Source organism: Salvia splendens, chromosome 11, assembly GCF_004379255.2.
Source record: "Salvia splendens isolate huo1 chromosome 11, SspV2, whole genome shotgun sequence".
Classification (NCBI taxonomy): Eukaryota; Viridiplantae; Streptophyta; class Magnoliopsida; order Lamiales; family Lamiaceae; genus Salvia; species Salvia splendens.
In genome coordinates, this window is record NC_056042.1 from 21,146,095 (window position 1) to 21,159,765 (window position 13,671).

The 13,671-nt window shown below is 39.0% G+C and overlaps 1 protein-coding gene across 1 annotated transcript; it reads left to right on the top strand.

Moving 5' to 3' along the window:
* The first annotated feature begins 8,415 nt into the window (after nt 1-8,415).
* LOC121755420 (protein trichome birefringence-like 19) lies at nt 8,416-13,253 on the top strand. The gene is made up of 2 exons (XM_042150721.1): nt 8,416-8,919; nt 12,373-13,253. Exons 1-2 carry the CDS (start codon nt 8,488-8,490, stop codon nt 13,135-13,137), a joined length of 1,197 nt encoding a protein of 398 aa, XP_042006655.1. The 5' UTR covers nt 8,416-8,487; the 3' UTR covers nt 13,138-13,253.
* Nucleotides 13,254-13,671: the final 418 nt, after the last annotated feature.

The window sequence follows — 13,671 nt, forward strand, 5'->3', positions numbered from 1 at the left end:
CCTCCACTAAATTTTGGAGGATATTTTATTTGTTTCCTAATTTGTGGAATCCATTTTTATTCAAATAAATTCCTATGTCTAATTAATTGGGGATGTGAATACTTTTTTCTCCTACTTTTCTCCCATATCACACGCCCCCTATGCAATATTTTCCTTGTGGGAATTTAAATAATTGTTGCATATTTTATGGGAGCCTTTTTCCTATAAATAAATTGCCTAATTTAAATCATATTCTTTTAATTGGGGATTTAAATAATTTCCCTGTGCAAATTCCTTATGGAAATTTTCGGCCCCCACCATTATTTTCATACTTGGAGATTTAATTTATTTTGTTCCCTTGTTTATGAAATATTCACTTTTATTTCCTAAGTTGTGAATATATTCTCTCCAAGTAAATACCAAATAAATTCCTTGCTATTCCTACATGGAATTTTCAAAAATTTCCTCCCCTTCCCACATGCTTATTTTATTCTTTTAATTGTGGGATTTATTTAATTGTATTTTTCCCCACAATTAATTAATTAATTGATTTTAAACCTAACCCTAATCCTATAAAAACACCTAAACTAAACCCTAGCCCCCATTCTCCCTCAATTTTCGTGCCTCCCTCCTCCCTCTCCACATTCTCTCCAAAAAAACTTCTTCCACCATTGTTTCTTGCATCCATTGAAGTTTATTTTCAAGAATCTCCGACGAATCACCTCGTTTCTTGGTTCTACCGATTCGTTTTGTCAAAGAAGGTATATTGGCTTCACTTTTCCTCATTCTTTTCATTTGAACCATGTTCTTGAATCCTACATGCATGTAGTGGGTGTAGGAATCGTAGATCGCAAGTTTAATCGGGGAGGGAAAGTGAGTTTGCTTGAAAACCTTGATAAATATGCGTTTTAATTGAATTATGTGAAGTTTGATTGGAATCATTGGTGAATGATGTAAGTTTATGTGCAAACATGATTAAGAGAGTCTTATCAAGCATGATTGTGTGTTATAAGCATGAGAATTGGTGTTTGGATGATTGAGAAGGAAACCCTTATTTAGAAATTGTGCATCTGTTATCTGTGATGTTCGACCAGTAGCTTCTGATGAGTAATTGACCTATCAAACAGCCGAATTTTGATATGAAAATTTTACTGAGTAAACTTCAAGGTGTTACCTGTGTCTCGTGGTAATTTCAACCCTTTTTATCGAAAAATGGATTTTTAATAAATTTTTGAAGTTGACTGCACAAATCTGCCAGAAACTCGTGTTCTCGCCAAGAATGTTTCGTTTTCTGTTTGACTGACCAAATGACCTCCGATTGATGTGATTCTTGAACTAGATGAAAATTTGAAGTGTCTTCTGAGTCGTGTTAAATTTTCAGCCTTTTTGGGCATTGGATGAATTTATGGTAAATTTTTCAAATGAACTGCGCAGTGCTGTCAGAAATTGTATGTTCCGACCAGAGAGTTTAATATGTGATATGACTGACTAAATGACGTGATTTCGGTGTGAAAATCTTCATGGATGAACTTGAATGTGCCCTCTGTATTGTGACCAAAATTTAGCTTCATATGAGGTCGGGTGAATTTATAGTGATTTTTACAAAACGGTCGCGCAGTTCTGCCAGTTTTCTGCCTTGTTAAAATGACACCTAGTTTCAAGTTTCAAAGTATTATATGATGCATGTATGTCCAAGGAACGTGTTTAAATGTTGAAATCACTTGTGATAAGTTGGAATGTGTTACGTGTGTCTTTACACCCTTTTGACGTATGTTGGGTTGGGGAATGTGAGAAAAACGATGAGAGAGAAAACGATAGGACATGCATAGTAAAATGTTGATGTGGAAGGCTGACTTGTGTTGTCATTGACAAGGGTGTTGTGTACTCGTGAACTCGAGGATCGTGAGTGGCTATAAGTTGGGTTGTGAATTTGCTAAGCGATCGAGGTGGGCTTTCTTTTCAAACCTCTTTATTTTTCCGAAAATATGATGTGGTGTTATAAGGGTGGTTTAAAGTGTTATGTCATGCCGTGATTGTTTTGATGTTGAGATTTTTGCCTGATGCCTAGTTCGTTTGAGCTTGCTCCGTTAGGCTATAGGGCTATGTTGAGATTGTGCTTAATGCCTAGTTCGTGAGTTCTCTCCATTAGGCTATAGGGCTATGATAAACGAATTCGGGTCTGAGTAGGGCCGCAAACCCTATCAGGCTGTGTACACAGAGGGGATCGTGAGCCGTCCTTGCTAGTCGGCCGGTCTCGTGGGCGAATAGTGTGGCCACACTTTCGTCACACTATGGTAAGAGGATGTGATTGATTGATTGATGTGGAAAATGAGGAGATAAATTGTCTGGCCAGACTTGGATTTTTTGTGTTCTCGTGATATTTCTTACTATATAAAACTCAAGATCACTGGTATGGATGACATAACTTATTAAAATGTTTTCGGCATGAGCCCATTGAGTACAACAAGTACTCAGCCCTGCATATTCTTTTTCTTATGTGCGGGTTGAGCGGGATGTTGCGGTGGATGTTGAGCTGGCTAAAGACCCTAGGATACGTTGTGTCGTCCTACATAGGCGTGATCCTTGACTCTCCCTGAACCTTATTTATCCGATGCTATGTTTTAAATTATGTCTTAAGACCTTAATCTTTTCGTGTTGTGTTTGAACATGTATGGCGGTGTTAGGTTTAAACGAGTGTTTACGTTGTCTTTCTGAAAATGGTGTTTTCCGAGATTTAAGTTAAATGTTCGTTTTACCTTAGTTTTTTTATATATATAGTTGTATTTCTTAAGTCAAATTTTTCCGGTGCCCTTTATAAAAGTATGTTTCTTTACGTCTTTTAAAAAAAATGACCTTAAACTTCTTTAACTAAGTTGTTTTTCTTCTTTAAGTCTTAAGTTGTTCTTTTAAACTGTTGTCCATGCATGTCGGTCACGATCGCCGCGTTTATGATACCCCTGGTATGGGCGGTCGTGACAAATACCGTGAGACATTTGATCACAACATGGGTGATTACAATTAACTACGTGAAGTCATTGGATAATCTAGCGGATCTGCTAACCAAATGGTTAAATCGTGATCAAATGAATAAATTGCTAGAGGGAATGGGTTTGAAATCCACAAACTAAAGAATTGTCATAGTCGTAACCCAACCATGATGACTGGAGATCCCAAGAACTTGGTTCAATGGAAAAACTAAGCTATGATTGTTTGTGTGAAACACTCATCTATATCTATTCCCTAGAGGGCAATAGAGTGTTGTAAAACTTGCCTAGTGGTGAGGTTAAGTCTATGACTTTTAATGATCCCTAAAGGATCTCGTTGAGATGAAGTTCTCAAGGAGACCAAGTATGGCAAGATACTTAACGAGGAATCACCTATGTAAGTGTGAAGTGGGGCAGCTTCAAACAATACACTTATGAATCCAAAGTGGTGTCCAAGGCCTGAAATGGACACAAAACGTGAGAACGGATGAGGCTGAGGTGTTTAAGTGTTAACATCATTGTCTCGGTGCACGCCGTGGAGGAATAGTTCAAAGCATCGCGTTACTAGTCTACCTGTGTATCCGATGTTGTTGACTATGGATGGTTCAAAGCCTAAAACTACCTATCCTTATGCTTACATACCTCTTCAGGGTTGAGCTTGTGTCTGCTACATATGCATTTGACAATTTTCACTCATGTGGGGGATTGTTGGAATCGTGCTTGATCAAATGGTTTTTGACTAATAATAAATGTTACAAGACATTTAATTTTATGAAATTAAATGCAATAACATCGATCTACGTTCCGAGTAGATGACCGTAGTATATTTATTTTCTCAAATCCGATTCCCGGTGAGTGAGAAATAATATATTAAAGTTGGTCACAATAAAGCTAGAAATGAGCTATGTGAAAAGACTAAGGGATTAATTAACTAGGTGTTAATTATCCCACATCGGGGATGATAAACTTCTTTGATGAAGTATTTAATCAGATAAATTATCATGTGTAATAATTATCGTGGAATAAGAGGGTGACAGAGCCCACACGCGCGCCGCCGCCCGCCCGCGACCCGCGCACCTCGCACCGGGTGCCCTTGTGCCTTGGATCTTGGCAATTAGTCTTTGGGTGGTCTTTGGAGCTGGTCGTTGAGCGTGGTTCGAGCCCCACTTGTTCTTTTTAGACCACCCCAAACTCCACGTTATCCCCGACGGGTCCTGGTCCACGTCATGGTCCTGCTGGACCCCGACGCATGACGGGAGACAAAAGGTTCCCACTGGACCCCGACTCACAACGGGAGTCAAAAGGTCCCCGCCGGACCCCGATGCATAACGGGAGACAAAAGGTCCCCGATGAACCCCGACGGTCCATGGTGTATCCCGTCGTACAGCATGTCCAGGTGCATCGTGTCTCTTCAGCTCCCACTGGCTAGTGCACCAGTCAATAACCCCCCGCGATTACAGTCAAGCTATCATGACACAAATAATGGTTGTTGACTCCATCAATGCCCTGCAGGTGGACTTGGCCTATAAATAGGCATGCATCTATTGCATTCTACACAGAACATACACAAGCATCTTGCATACACGCTCTCTCCCTCTCTGCATAATCTTCCCCGTCGAAGCTCTGCCCCCGCCTTACTCCCGTTCGCTGGAGCTCTGTTGCTAGCGGTGCTACTACTTCAGAGATGAAGCCGTTTTATCTTTGGGGACGACACGCCAAACCGAGAGCACTACCGTGGCGCATCTCGTCTTGCGGAAAGAGAACTCCTCGACTCGGCTTACCACTTTGCACATGTTTTCCGTGCAATTTTGTTCAGTTATTTTTCGTGTAATTTCCTTGTTTTATTTTCCATTGTAATTTCGCCCGGCAAGATTCGTATATCTCATTTCCACAAAAGATTGGATTTAACTTCAAATTGTAATATGGATTCTTAAAATATGAATAAATTAGTATTAGATGAATCTGAGTGCATACAAATTTAATATGTTGCTTACAGACCAGAGAGGGACGCTAGTTTTCGGAAGCGGACGCCAATGATGGATCAGCAAGGAAAGGAGAGGCCATTGGAGAAAGAACAGCCAGAGGAATCGGAAGATATTCAAAACGGCCATTTACCATGTTGAACAACATCCCCAATTGTTTCCCGCTTTCCTTTTTTGTGATTTTCGTGGGTTTTCTTTAGTTCACTGAAATGCAAGTATAATTTTGAAGTTTCCACCTTTTAATCCTCTTCCACTTCTGTTTTTAGAATTATCCCTATTCATTTCTTTGGTGTTGAATCTTTTTTCAATTAAGTTTTGAGAACTTAGCATTTGTAGATTTTACTTCAACAAAGGGGTTCTTGGCTTTTTGCAGTTTCTTGTGTAATGGGATATCTTCATAGATATCTGAGACTCATCTGACCCATCTTGATTTGGATCGCTGCTTCAGTGGTGAAGGGTGGACGCAGAATTTTAGAGTTGCGAGGATCAAATACGTTGGGTAGAAGAGTTTGGATTAAAAATTTTATGTTGGTTATTTTGGTCAATTCATAAATGTTGTGACAAAAATAATACTCTATTCGTCCCTTAAATTTTGTCATATTTTTCCATTTTCGTCTGTCCCATAAAATTTATCACATTTCACTTTTCACCATATTTTATAGTGGATCTCATATTCCACTAACTCATTCCAACTCACATTTTATACTTCGTCCGTCCCCAAAGAGTATGAACTTTAGGTTTAGCACGAGTTTTAGTGCATTATTGGTAAAGTAAGAGAGATAGATAGAGAAAGTTTTTAAGTATTGTTAGTGAAGAATGAGTCTCACCTCATTAGAGAGAAGAGAATTTTCAAAATTGAAAAGTTCATACGCTTTGGGGACGGACAAAAAAGGAAATAATACATACTCTTCAGGGGCAGAGGGAGTTATAAACTAATACTCCTGTTGTTCCATAGTAGTGGAGACATTTCTTTTCGTCACGGAGATTAAGAAAAATAGTGATAAGTGAGTTAAGTAAAGAAATGAAAAAGTGGAGAGATGAAGAGATAATAAAGTAAGAGAGAGTAACGTAAGTGATAAGAAATGTATTGACTTTTACTAATAAGGGAAATGGCTCCACTATTGTGGAACGTACTAAAATGGCAAAATAATTCCACTACTATTGACTCAACTTATTTAAATACAAGTAATACCCTCAAGTGTATGAGACTAGTGTAGCAATTAGTAAGCAAGAGTATCATATCCCAAAGAGACAAACTATTGTACTCCCTCCGTCCCCAAAGAATATGCACGAGTATTAATGCAAAATTGGTAAAGTAAGAGAGATAGAGAGAAAAAGTAAATAAAGTATTGTTAGCGGAGAATGGGTCCCGCCTTATTAAAGAGAAAATAATTTCCAAAATTAGAAAGTGCATATTCTTGTGGGACGGATTAAAAAGGAAAGAGTACATATTTTTGTGAGACGGAGGGAGTATCAACTTAAGTGCCACAAAAAAATATTACTACATCCGTCCCCAAAGAATATGCACTTTGGGTTCGACACGGATTTTAATGTAAAATTGGTAAAGTAAGAGAGAGTTTGAGAGACAAAGTAATTAAAGTGTTGTTAGTGGAGAATGGATCCCACCTCATTTGAGAGAAAAAAGACTTTCCAAAATTATAAAGTACATATTCTTATGGGACGTACTATCGGAAAAAGTTTGGTTTGTTCTAACGCTAATGAAAGCATATAATAAGCAATTAAACAAATGAAAACAAGCGAACAATATGTGAAAAGATAATATGGAGAAAATTGTAGAACTCAATGATCCGATGCACAATTCCAAGCTCTTATCCAATCGATTTGCCTTACCTTTTGGTATCCATAGAGTTATTAAGTCGATCACAATTATAGATTAAACCTCCTCCAGAAGTGAGAAACATGTAGATTAGGTGCTAGGATTGAAGTCTCATTCTAATCCTAAACCTCTAACTCCAACAGCACGATAAGATCAAAGATCTCACTCAAAACCTCAACTCTCTCGAGTTCTATTGTATTAAGGTGTGAATTATTCTTATATCCAGATTAATTATTTCATCTCCCGATTAATCTAATTAATTCTACACAATCAGGTGGTGATCAAGCAATTGAAATGAATAAACCCAAGAATAATCAAATAACTACAAGAGCAAGGTAAGAACAAAATCAATTGGATAAAAAATATGAAATTAGTGCATCATCACCATGAATTCTACGAGAAAGGTTTAGCTACTCATGTTCATGGAGAAAACCAAGATCAGTAGACTATACAACCCTAGCCTTTATCTTCTTCAAAAATTGTGTTTCAACAAAATTAACTCGCCAAAACAACGCACCCGGCCGCGTGAAGCTTTTCGACCCTTTACTGGAAGTCCAACGTTGTATCACTTGTATAACGGTCATAACTTCTTCTACTGGGCTCTGATTGAGGCGTACGAGGTACCCACGCGAAACTTTCAAAGACGAAGAGAATGATGTGCACTGGGGCTGATTGGACTTCAAAATCGCAAGCAGAATTGCCTCGAACTAAGGTTGTTGCATGTCTACATATTTTGTACTCCCTCCGTCCCAACTAAGTCAAGTCGTATTCCTTTTTGAGGCGTCCCAACAAATTTGAGTCATTTCCCTTTTTGAGAAAAAAACAACATTCAATCACTCTTACTTTATTTCATCATCTATTTTACTCTCTCTTTATCTCTCCTACTTTTTTCTCTTTCCTATTTTATTTTACTTTCATATAATATATTCAACACAATTTCTTAATTTCCATGCCCAAAAGTTTTGTACCAACTTAGTTGGGACGGAGGGAGTACCTTTTTCTAATCTTTTTCAATCATATTTCAACAAAAATGTCAAAATACCAAAATATATAAATGTAGTCATAATCATGTCAGGCGAAGAAAAAATATAATAAAAAAATTGTCATAGACTACTCTCTAAAACTATGCAAAATCCAAGTATGTCAACTATGGAACAGAGGGAGTATATAAAAGTAGGACCCACTCTCCACTTCACTTTCATTACATTTCTTAAAATCCGTGTCCGATCAAAGTGTAACATAATTTAAGGGACGAGGGAGTAAGAAAAAAGAAGTGAAAAAACAAAAATACCTTGTTTTGAAAAATTCTCATGCTCAAATCTAATATTCTGAAAGGTGAACAAATTTAATCCCAAATTTTGAAAGGTCAGTGAATTTGACCCATTTTCTGAAATCTCTCGTTTTAGTTAGTACTTCCTCTGTTCCATATTAATTGAGTCATGTTTCTATATTGGGAAGTTCAGAAATAATTGGGTCATTTCTATTTTTATCAAAAAATAATTATCATTCTTACTTTGTTATCTCGCCATCTCTATTATTTTTTATTATTTTATTCAGTATCCATTTAACACGCTATTTTTAATAATCGGGCTGAAAAAATAAACACGGAGGGAGTAGTAATACAAATAAATTTCTCACTTGCCAGTTGTATCATTTAGAGACTTACTAGTTTCTGGCATTCTTAAAATTGCACACAGAGATAAACATGAATCCCTATGGAAAATCCCAAACTCGGAAAAAAACAAGAAAGGCCGCTCCAATCGCCGCCCTAGCACTTCTTCTCACAATCCCATTATACCTTTCCTTCACCGGAGACTCCTCTTCCTCCCACCAAACATTCCCTTCACGCGCCGAATTGCACCAATGCGACTTGTTTTCGGGCGAATGGGTGCCGAATCCGGACGGCCCTTACTACACCAATGAAACGTGCAACGCGATTCAGGAGCATCAAAATTGTATGAGATTCGGCCGCCCCGACACCGGCTACCTCAAATGGAGGTGGAAGCCCGATGCCTGTGAGCTCCCCCTCTTCCAACCGGATCGATTTCTCAAATTGGTTAGGGGGAAATCGTTGGCGTTTGTCGGTGATTCCGTTGCTAGAAACCATATGCAGTCCTTGCTCTGCCTCTTGTCCAAGGTAACTCTTCCTCTCTTTTTTTTTATATGCAAATTAATGTATAATTTTAAAGACAGCGTAATTAATTTGAATTCAAGGTGTTGTTCGGTGGGTAAGTTTATACTTAGATTACACTAAGATGCTTTGTTTTTTGGTGATATTTGTTGGGCTTGTTCTTTGACAGTATTCTACCGTTGCGTTTTGGTGCATTTTTTGGTAGATACTCCCTATGTCCACAAAAAAAATAGGACACATTGTGAATTACAAGAGTTTTAATGTGGAATTAGTAAAGCAAGAGAGAAGAGAAAAAAAGTAAAAGAGAAAGGGAAAAAAGTAAGAGAAAAGTAATGTTAGTGGAATGTGGGTTCCATATTATTAGTAAGAGAGAATGAAAAAAAGTAAGAGAGAATTAGTGTTAGTAGAATGTGAGTCCATATTATTAGTAAGAGAGTAGTTGAAAACTTTCATTTTTTAAATGTGTTCTGTTTTTCGTGGACAATAAAAAATGATAAATATGATCTATTTTTTTGGACGGATGGGGTATGTTAAATTAGCATAAGATAATTAATTAAGATGGATTTTAAGACAAGGGTATGCTATTTACTCGGATTATTAAATAATCCACCTTTTTGAACTAATTCACTCCGGGTTTTAGTGGGTCGAAATGGGCTTTGATAGCCTAATATGGACCTTATTTTTCTATTAAACAGCCCAATAACTTATAAAATCTTGGTCAAATTTAGGCTACCAAACAACATTGGTTTGATTTTATAATTTTCTTATTGAAAAAAAAAGTTTAAACTTAGATGATTATACGTGGAGAAGGGATATTACTATTGTTTACAATCTTTGGATAAAAAATTAATTGCTCATTGAACTGAAATGATGAGCATGTTTTCCTGATTTGCTACAAGGGAATTTAATTAAGATTGAGAAAATTATTGGGTTCAAAATTTGGTTGGGATTTGTTGGGTGGGTCCTAGTCACAAATAATGGTGGTATTTATATATAGGACGTTGGAAAAGGAGGAATGTTTGGAATCACACATGGTGTGTAGCTTTATTTTCTACATTCGTCTATGAAATCGACGGATTATAAAGCAAATTTACACCTGTTACTCCCCAACTAACCAGAATCTTTTATCACATGCATCTACACAATGTCTCGTAATTAATTTAAGGGATAACTGCCTTAAAAGTCATCAACTTTGCTCGAATTCCGGTTTTTCCCACGAGCTTTAAAATTGGCGTATAAAGTCACGAACTTTGCATTTAGTCTGGTATTTCCCAACCCGACCCGACCCTGTGTTTTCCGGCAGCTCAAAATCCTATGTGGCATGCCTGAATATTGACGTGTCCGGCATCGGAAAATCGTAAAACGACGTCGTTTCCTGAGATACAACATTAATCCTGCCACCGCCTCTCCGAGATACAGCAGCACGGCCATTAATCCTGCCGTCTCCGAGATACAGCAGCACAGCCTAAACCCACCAAGCTCACATCTTTACACCACCGCCTCTCTGACCTCTCCACCACCGCCGCCAACAACAGCAACCCCCGCTCCTCAAACCTCCTCCGCTCCATCTCCGCCACGTGCTCTTCCTCCGCCTACTCTCCTCACTCTGCCACTCCCCCACTTCCCCCGCTGGCAAGCAGTTCCTCCGGTGCTCGTGCGCCTTCTCGATTGCAGCAGTTCCTCCGAATTGAAGAGAAATCATAAAAAAACAATTACTGCTGGCACAGTCAGTAATTGGTATTGCTGAACAATTTCGAGCAAATCATAAAAAAATCACAGTGATCTTCGCTTTCCATTTCACACTCAGGAGAAATCATAAAAAAATCACACTCAGTGATCGCTTTCTCGAAGAAACAACTGAATGTTGACTTGGACGGCGAGAAATCGGATTGAATGTTGACGTTCATAGAAGAGAAGCTCCAGGATTTGTGGAGATCGGCGGGGAGGGTGCGGCGGAGCTCGGAGGCGGCGCGGCCGTAGCCGTGGTTGGAGATGATGCCGCATTCCCAATTCCAGGAGTCGAGATCGGTGCAATTGGGGACGACGAGGTCGCGATTGAAGGGGTGGGGGAGGTCGTACGAGAAGACGCCGCGGGAGGGGCAATTGTCGGTGTATAGGTCGGGAGGATGCTCCGGGAGGGTGAGTGAATCGGGACGTAGCGGACGGAGGGGGAGGGGGAGGAGGAGCGGTCAGGGAAGCAGAGGGGGGGAGTGCGGGCGATGGAGATGAAAACAAACGGCGATGGAGAGGAAGACGATGAAGGCTTGGGGGTGGGAGGAAGACAATGGAGATTTATCCCTAAATGCTGATGTGTAACTTTTAATTTTGTTTTTTAATTTTTAATAGTTTTTAAATTTTGTTTTTTACGTTTATTTTTTTTATATTGCACAGTCAATAACATGTCAGCCGCCACGAGACGCCACATCAATTAAATACGACACGTTAGCGCACTCTTTCGCCGGAAAATCCATCATGGGAAATCGGCGACTAAATGCAAAGTTTGTGACTTTATACGCCAATTTTAAAGCTCGTGGGAAAAACCGGAATTCGGGCAAAGTTGATGACTTTTAAGGCAATTATCCCTTAATTTAAACATAGTAGTATTAGTATTCCAGTTACTTAGTTAAAGTTTTAACCTTCATCATAATGGTTTCCTGATAAAGCACAACTCAGTATAAATTAGTAACTAATTAATATTCTGAGATAATCTGGAATATGTTTTTTTCCTTGTAATGGAGAATATAGTATTATTAAGTGGCTTTTGGGCAATGGAAAAGCAACAAAAACATCTTGGGGCCTTTTGGAAAATTATTTGAGCCCAACAAGAAGCATGCATTCTGATTTATTTCATTTTTTGAATTTTTTATTTACCTACTTATGTGAAGTTGCATACTTTATCATCCAAAATCCTCCACAATATCTTAAACTATACATTATTATATATACCTACACACACACACTTATATATTTAATATCATATAATAGTAAATATAAACAATATATCCGTTAGCTTTTAATTAACAATCCTTAGTTATTTTGCTGACTTAGCTGTTGAGTAGATGTCAATGTATATAAATCATAAATGATACATTCACTAGACTTTTGAAAACACCATCAAATGTGTACTCCCTCCGTCCCGGCCTGAGTTTCAGCGCAAGTGAAATATTTTCTTTTTTTCCAATAATTTACTATCTCATCTCTCTTCGACTTTATTCTTTTATCTCTTATACTTTATTCTATTCTTTATCTTTCATACTTTATTTTCTCGTATTTATCATTTGTAACTTAATTCACAGTATATCACTACCTAAATTTTTTTATCAAAACGTCTCACTTAGATAGAAAAGAGTATCTATCTATTATCAAATGCCATAAGTATCGGTAGCATATCCAACGGATGCTAATTTCGATTAGGGTTCATAAATATTCAACTAAAATTATGATATTTGGATATTTTAGGTGGCACATCCGATAGAGTGGTCGGATCCATTGGGGAAACAAATACAGTACCACTACAAAGAGCACGACTTCAACATTTCCATTTTCTGGACGCCGTTTCTGGTGAAGACCGGAATCCTAGACCCCTCCCTCGGCCGCCCGTTCGATCTATACCTCGACGAGTTCGACGACACCTGGTCCAACCAAATCGCGCAATTCCACTACGTCATAATCTCCGCAGGCCACTGGTTCTTCCGCCCGAGCTACTTCCACCTCCAACGCCGCCTCCACGGCTGCCTGTACTGCCCAGAGCCCGACTCCAACATCACCCACCTCACGCCCGCCTTCGCCCACCGCTGGGCATTTCGGACCGCGTTTCGCGCCATCAACGGCGCTGCGGGCTACAAGGGAGTGACGTTCGTGCGGACATTCGCGCCGTCGCATTTTGAGGGCGGCGCGTGGGATAAGGGTGGGAATTGCCTGCGGACGAAGCCGTTTACGAGGAACGAGACGTCGCTGGATGAGAAAGCGTTGGAGTTTTACACCATACAGTTGGAGGAGCTGGGAATTGCAAGGACACAGAATCGAGGGAGGAGGTTTGTTCTTTTTGATACCACCAAGCCTATGGTGTTGAGGCCGGATGGCCATCCTAGTATATATGGCCATTTGCCAGGGGCAAAATTGGTAATGTCGAATGACTGTGTGCATTGGTGTTTGCCTGGACCCATTGATGCTTGGAGTGATTTTTTGCAGGAACTGTTAAGGAGGGAAGTTGTAGGCAATTGAAATTTTATTTTGTTTTTTTTAAATCGAGAAAGTAATTGGACGAGCAAGAGAGTTTGATTACTGTTTTGTTAAGTTTTACTATTTGTTATTTTTTCAATAATCTTGATTTATGGTAAGGTGCAGTGTAATTTCTTTACACTATTATGAGTAAAGGTCAAATGTGGTCCTAAACATATGGCGTTTTTACGATTTTGGTCCTGCACATTTAAAATCGGGCCAGATTTAGTCCAAAATGGACGGCACCGTGAAAAATAAACGGTCAACGGCTCTTTAGCCGATTTTGTCCCATTTATATATTTTAATTACGAAATTTAATTTCTTTTTTGAAAAATAAATTATTATTCTTAACACATCTCAATGCGGCCAATGGCACTGCCAGGATTGCCGGCGAAGAAGATTAGCCCATCTCATGGCTGGTTCATCCCCACAACGACACCACCGCCTCCGGTCGAGAACACGGAATCAACAAAGCCTCTCTCACTTCCCTCAAGTCCATGCTCGACTTCCTCAATAATGCCATAACCGCCCCCAATC